The sequence below is a fragment of the Mus caroli genome, unplaced genomic scaffold (genome assembly GCF_978045245.1).
Source record: "Mus caroli unplaced genomic scaffold, Mus_caroli_1 scaffold_4, whole genome shotgun sequence".
In the NCBI taxonomy this organism is placed as follows: Eukaryota; Metazoa; Chordata; class Mammalia; order Rodentia; family Muridae; genus Mus; species Mus caroli.
In genome coordinates, this window is record NW_028227259.1 from 98528189 (window position 1) to 98534315 (window position 6127).

The 6127-nt window shown below is 41.5% G+C and overlaps 1 protein-coding gene across 2 annotated transcripts; it reads right to left on the bottom strand.

The window, feature by feature from the left end:
- Positions 1–3160: 3160 nt before the first annotated feature.
- LOC147005251 (PRAME family member 8-like) lies at positions 3161–5915 on the bottom strand. 2 transcript variants are annotated; one of them, XM_085836256.1, is made up of 3 exons: positions 5608–5915; positions 4553–5143; positions 3161–3728 (listed from the first exon to the last, which is right to left on the bottom strand). In XM_085836256.1, the coding sequence occupies exons 1-3, from the start codon at positions 5892–5894 to the stop codon at positions 3161–3163; spliced, it is 1446 nt and encodes a 481-aa protein (XP_085692382.1). In that variant the 5' UTR covers positions 5895–5915. The 2 variants fall into 2 exon arrangements, with proteins under 2 accessions (XP_085692382.1, XP_085692383.1); XM_085836257.1 differs by having other exon boundaries at positions 3540–3728; positions 5023–5143; positions 5608–5894.
- Positions 5916–6127: the final 212 nt, after the last annotated feature.

A 6127-nucleotide genomic window follows, 5' to 3' on the forward strand; every position in this document is an offset into this window, starting at 1 on the left:
ATCTTTGATAAGGAGGCTAAAACCATCCAGTGGAAGAAAGACAGCATTTTCAACAAATGGTGCTGGCACAACTGGATTTTATCATGTAGAAGAATGCATATCGATCCATTCCTATCTCCTTGTACTAAGGTCAAATCTAAGTGGATCAAGGAACTCCACATAAAACCAGAGACACTGAAACTTATAGAGGAGAAAGTGGGGAAAAGCCTTGAAGATATGGGCACAGGGGAAAAATTCCTGAATAGAAGAACAATGGCTTGTGTTGTAAGAACGTGAATTGACAAATGGGACCTCATGAAACTGCAAAGCTTCTGTGAGGCAAAAGACACTGTCAATAAGACAAAAAGATCACCAACAGGTTGGGAAAGGATCTTTACCAATCCTAAATCAGATAGGGGACTAATATCCAATATATATAAAGAACTCAAGAAGGTTGACTCCAGAAAATCAAATAACCTCATTAAAAAATGGGGCTCAGAACTGAACAAAGAATTCTCACCTGAGGAATACCGAATGACAGAGAAGCACCTGAAAAAATGTTCAACATCCTTAATCATCAGGGAAATGCAACTCAAAACAACCCTGAGATTCCACCTCACACCAGTCAGAATGGCTAAGATTAAAAATTCAGGTGATAGCAGATGCTGGCGAGTATGGGGAGAAAGAGGAACACTCCTCTATTGTTGGTGGGATTGCAAGCTTGTACAACCACTCTGGAAATCAGTCTGGTGGTTCCTTAGAAAATTGGACATAGTACTACTGGAGGATCCAGCAATACCTCTCCTGAGCATATATCCTAAAGATGTCCCAAACGTTAAGAAGGACACATGCTCCACTATGTTCACAGCAGCCTTATTTATAATAGCCAGAAGTTGGAAAGAACCCAGATGTCCCTCAACAGAGGAATGGATACAGAAAATGTGGTACATTTACACAATAGAGTACTACTTAGCTATTAAAAAGAATGAATTTATGAAATTCCTAGCCAAATGGAGGGACCTGGAGGGCATCATCCTGAGTGAGGTAACACAATCATAAAGGAACTCACACAATATGTACTTACTGATAAGTGTATATTAGCCCAAAATTTAGGATACCCAAGATATAAAATACAATTTGCTAAAAACATGAAACTCAAGAAGAACGAAGATTGAAGTGGGGACACTATGCCCCTCCTTAGAATTGGGAACAAAACACCCAGGGAATTAGTTACAGAGAGAAATTTTGGAGCTGTGACGAAATGATGGACATTCTAGAGACTGCCATATCCAGGGATCCACCCTATAATCAGCTTCCAAACGCTGACACCATTGCATACACTAGCAAGTTTTTACTGAAAGGACCCAGATATAGCTATCTCTTGTGAGACTATGCCAGGGCCTAGGAAACACAGAAGTGGATGCTCACAGTCAGTTAGTGGATGGATCACAGGGCTCTCAATGGAGGAGCTAGAGAAAGTATCCAAGGAGCTAAAGGGATCTGCAACCCTATAGGTGGAACAACATTATGAACTAACCAGTACCCCGGATCGCTTGACTCTAGCTGCATATGTATCAAAAGATGGCCTAGTCGGCCATCACTGGAAAGAGAGGCCTATTGGACACACAAACTTTATATGCCCCAGTATAGGGGATCGCCAGGGCCAAAAAAAAAAAAAAAAAAAAATGGGAATGTGTGTGTAGGGAAGTGGGGGGGGGGAGGGTATGGGGGACTTTTGGGATAGCATTGGAAATGTAATTGAGGAAAATATGTAATAAAATATATTAAAAAATAAAAACAATGCCCAATTAAAAAATATGAAAGCATGTTAATTGTGGGAAAATCTCATGTGAGTTTACTGGTCCTAAGGAACACGGTTAGGGAATGGGACATTGAGACAGGGAGACAGTGTGTGAGGGAAGACAGAAACAATGAGCTTGAGAGAGGTATGTTCTTTATTTTTGTCTTTCTCTGTACTTTAAGTCAGCCTAGAAGTTCATGTATTTCCCACCATAGCTGATAACTTCATCTACCTTCCCAAGATTGTGAATTGTGACATGCCTGGCTTCAATGTGTACACTTTTACTTCTTTCCAGAGGGTGATCGTTGCAGAGTCTTTTAATTTAGATGCTTTATTCAATTCAGACAATAACAATGATATTTAAACAAAGAAATCATGTTCTAAATGTTCAATAAATACAGAGTAACAAATTATTTTATTGATAGTTTACTATACAGAAAGGGGATACATTGACTAAGCTGAGTGAGATTTGTTTTTCTCTGTTCTTATTACAACTGAAGACGGAAAATACTATTTTTTTGTAGAGTAAATGGTTTATGTAGAAGAGGAACCTGCATTTTATTGCATACTTTTAAATAAATAGGGTACTTCATAGAGTTTTGGTGTCCACTGGAATAAGGCTTTAGGGGCATGCAATATAACAGATGGATATGGAGCTTCCAGCAGTCATCTCATTAAATCATGACAAAAAGGTCCTGATTACAAAGCCAGACTGGAAATCCTGTTTCCTCTGTTGTCTTCTCCTCTTTAGGCATTTCTGATAGGTCCAAGGTGCCTTGTCGTCTGAATGTACAAGATTTTAATTGTCTGTGATCCTTTTAATCTTCCTTCATAGTAGGTGTGTCTATGTTGCTCCCATTAGTTTAAATGTTTTGTGCACCTAATTGTTCAGCCACACAGGTGTGTTGTACACATAGCCCAGTCAAAGGACAAGGGAAAGAAGTGTCAAGAAAACTTTCATTTTAATGTAACATGTTAATTTCACCAAGAACTTTGCTTCACTCACGAAATACCAGTGTCTTTCCATTTCGCCACCCATTGAACCTTCCTGATGCTGAACCTGGTAGATAGGTTGGAAAAAGTCAAAGACCACACTGAGAGAACATCCAGGTTTTTAAGTATACAACTAAACATCTAGTTAGTCTGTCCGGGGAGAAGCCATGTAACAATGCCAAGCTGTGTCTCTGACTCCACTAGGCCCCTGTTCCCACAGTTCATCTAACTGTTCCCCATGTCAATCTCAGTTGCCAAGATACCAGTCACTGAACAGCCTTTTGTTTCCAACCATCTGAGCAGTGTCAGAAGCCACAGGTTCTGAGTTCCGCAGGTAGGACTTGTGTCCCAAGACTAGTGTTTATTCAAATACAGAACTTTCCCATTTTACTCCCAGCAATGACAAAGTCTGGCCTCCTGGGCAAAGACCCAGCACTTCCCACATGTGTGGCAGATATCTGTAGCAAAGGAGCTGTTCTTGGGCTGCCTTATTTCCTTCAGTGTATCCATGAGATCCTGACAAATTTGGACAAATCTTTCTACAGAGACTTGAGCAAAGTCATCATAGCACTCCAGAGGGACAGGATATTGTTCCACATTCATCTTAATCCAGTTGTCTGTGTTCTGCAAAAGGTCCTTCAGGATAGGCATGGAGAAATCATTGTTGTAGAAGTTGACGTTGGAGATCTGAGAGCATTTTTTGAGTGCAGGTAGTAGGACACTTAGCTGGGAGTCCTTTATCCTACATCCCTGCAAATCCAGATTCTCAAGAGTGCCTGCCACTTTCATGAGGAGACCTCTCAGAGGCATAAGATCCAAATCCAGTAAGACCACACCTCTCAATTCCAGATGTTTTAGCTGAAAGAGGCTCTGACAGCAGGAGAAGGAATCCAAATCTCTCTGTGAAATCAGGGAGTAAGTAATGGAGAGTGTCTTCAAGGGTGTCATCAAGCACCTAGAGGTAAAGGAGACAGATGGTTAGTTCTGGTAAATGGCCTTGTAGAGGTTTGGCAGGGATATAGAGAGTGGTAGAAGGAATCAGGTGCCCCAAGATCAGTTTGACTAAGTGATTAAGGACATCATCTATGATGCTTCATGTTGGAAACCGCTCAGTCATGTCAACCTCACAATTTATCTCCTGGCCTCACTCTAAACCTGAAAACTAGTTCATCCCCTAATCCCAGAAAGCACACAGAAGAAATTTCATCCCAATAGAACTCTGACAGTATCTCAATACTTGCTATGGGTCCACTGAATCTGTATTATATCATTCCCTCTGCAGTCATGCTTGCTCTCATTTACAGCCCAAGTTCTACCTCCTGTCCCATGTATTCAGCAGTATTTGGCCTCAAAACATTTAACCCATGGGAACTGGTTGATGACAGAAGGCTCTTCTAACAGATCTCAGCATATAGCTTCTTTTCACCCTGTACTTGTGAGTCCCCTACTCCTCACTACACACTTCCATTCCTCTTCAGTTTCCATTTGATTGGGTGGCCATGATTATAGGAAGAATTACAACTGAACCTTACTAGATCTGACCTACCCTTTACCCCAAATTACTTTCCTACTTCATGAGTGCTCATTTGTGACACTGATTTACCTTGAAAAATTTCCCTTGTATAACTGAGTATACATGGAAACAGGACAAAATTTCCAGTCTTTGGAGTCTCTAAATATTTGTTCTTAGTGACTTGCTGGCATTGTGTCCCCATAACCCTTAAGAAAAGAGAGACAGATTTGCTCTGATAGCTGAACCAGCTCTCCATTATGGCTTACCGTAGGACCTGATTCATCTGGTCTCTGAGAAAATGGACGCAGTACATGAAAAGATGCTGCAGACAGTTGAATTTGGAGAACTGAGAAGTAAACTTGTTGATACACTTGACTTCGGTGACTCTTGTTCTATTGGCTAAATGGAAGTCGATTTTGTGGAGGGGTGCCAGGAAGACTTTGCGAAGATTTCTCATCTGCCCAAAATAGGGGGCAAAATGTGTCAACTCTAACAGAGTCCATTCAGTATTTAGTTCTAACTCCATGATGTGCTCTGGATCAAAAACATGGAAGATCTGTCTGAGAGTTTTTACTGGCAGAGTCCAGATCTTCACCTTTGTACAGCAGAAATATAAGGAGCCCTTTCTCTCCTGGGCCCACTTCAAGAACCATGCTTGTGCTTCATCAAGGCAGGACCTGATGCACAGGTCAACTGTGACCTTAAGATGCTGCCTCAGTGCATATCTGGGACGGACCTGCACAGCTTGCTTTTCTTCCAAGATCTCTGCTGAACAGTCACTGTCCTCTGAATCAGTCCATATGTTCCAGAAGTTATGGTGCACATTTCGCAGGTCGAGAAACTGTAGTTTTTTCCTCCTGCAGGTGAAACATAAGAATGTTGGCAGACCCTGAATAAGATTTTACTACCTATAACTTTACTCGGCTCTCTTCCCTGTTAATGTGTATGTTTTTTTCAGGACCTGATATCTAATTTGGACTCAGACATGCTATGGAAGCTTTATTTTGCTTCTGTACACATGAATACTTTTCTTTCGGTAAGGTACACTTTATTTCTCCTTACTTATATTATTAGTTCTTGTGGGGATGTCAGGGATAGGCTCATTCTACTGTGAGGCCACATTTACTCTAGTCCCATATTCAAGTTTAATCCATATCCAACTGTGCTCAGTACAAGTAAACAGTAGCTATCAAGCACCCTGTATTCCTGCCTGATGATGCCATCAGAGGCATCTGATCCATTTATGACAAAGCTAATCTCCCTGACAATGTCTAATGTGTATTCCTTGTGCTCCCTTCTATAGTACTTGGAAATTGCTTACCTGGGGTGTAACCCTATGGTTTGTCGAATGTCTACTCCATCTAACACAGCCTGCAGTGTTTCCAGGTCAGGATTCTTCATCAATGCCCCCACAGGGAGACAGCGGAAAGGCCAGGCTATCACCAATGCCTTTATGAGCTTGATATGTCTGCCATCAAAGGCCTCCTTGAATATTGCTGGGAAGAGTCCATAGGCCAGCTCCTCCAGATCAGACAAGCCTAAAGCCTCCTCTCTCACCAGAGTCTGAATTGCCAGCTTCTGGAGTGTGGGTGGGGTGTGAACACTCATCTTCTAAAGGTCTCCAATCAGAAGGATCCTGGGGAAGGGTTAGAAATGAATATACATTTAAGACAATGTTTATAAAACTTCCTCACCATCACATCAACCACTAAGCTTCTGAGTGACTGCGCATGCAATGGTAGAGACATCAATTGACCTCTTCATCCTAAGAAGTGATGGAAAGACACTCCCCAACACTGGCATCATGGCAGACTCTCTATCACCAAATGGGTATCTAATTT

Bases quoted from the DNA above. Each gene is read 5' to 3' on its own strand.
- LOC147005251 (XM_085836256.1), bottom strand. From the start codon at position 5,894: ATGAGTGTTCACACCCCACCCACACTCCAGAAGCTGGCAATTCAGACT. The intron at 5,144-5,607 runs GTAAGCAATTTC...TTTCACCTGCAG, and splicing joins ACCATAGGGTTACACCCCAG to GAGGAAAAAACTACAGTTTC. The intron at 3,729-4,552 runs GTAAGCCATAAT...CTTTACCTCTAG, and splicing joins CAGATGAATCAGGTCCTACG to GTGCTTGATGACACCCTTGA.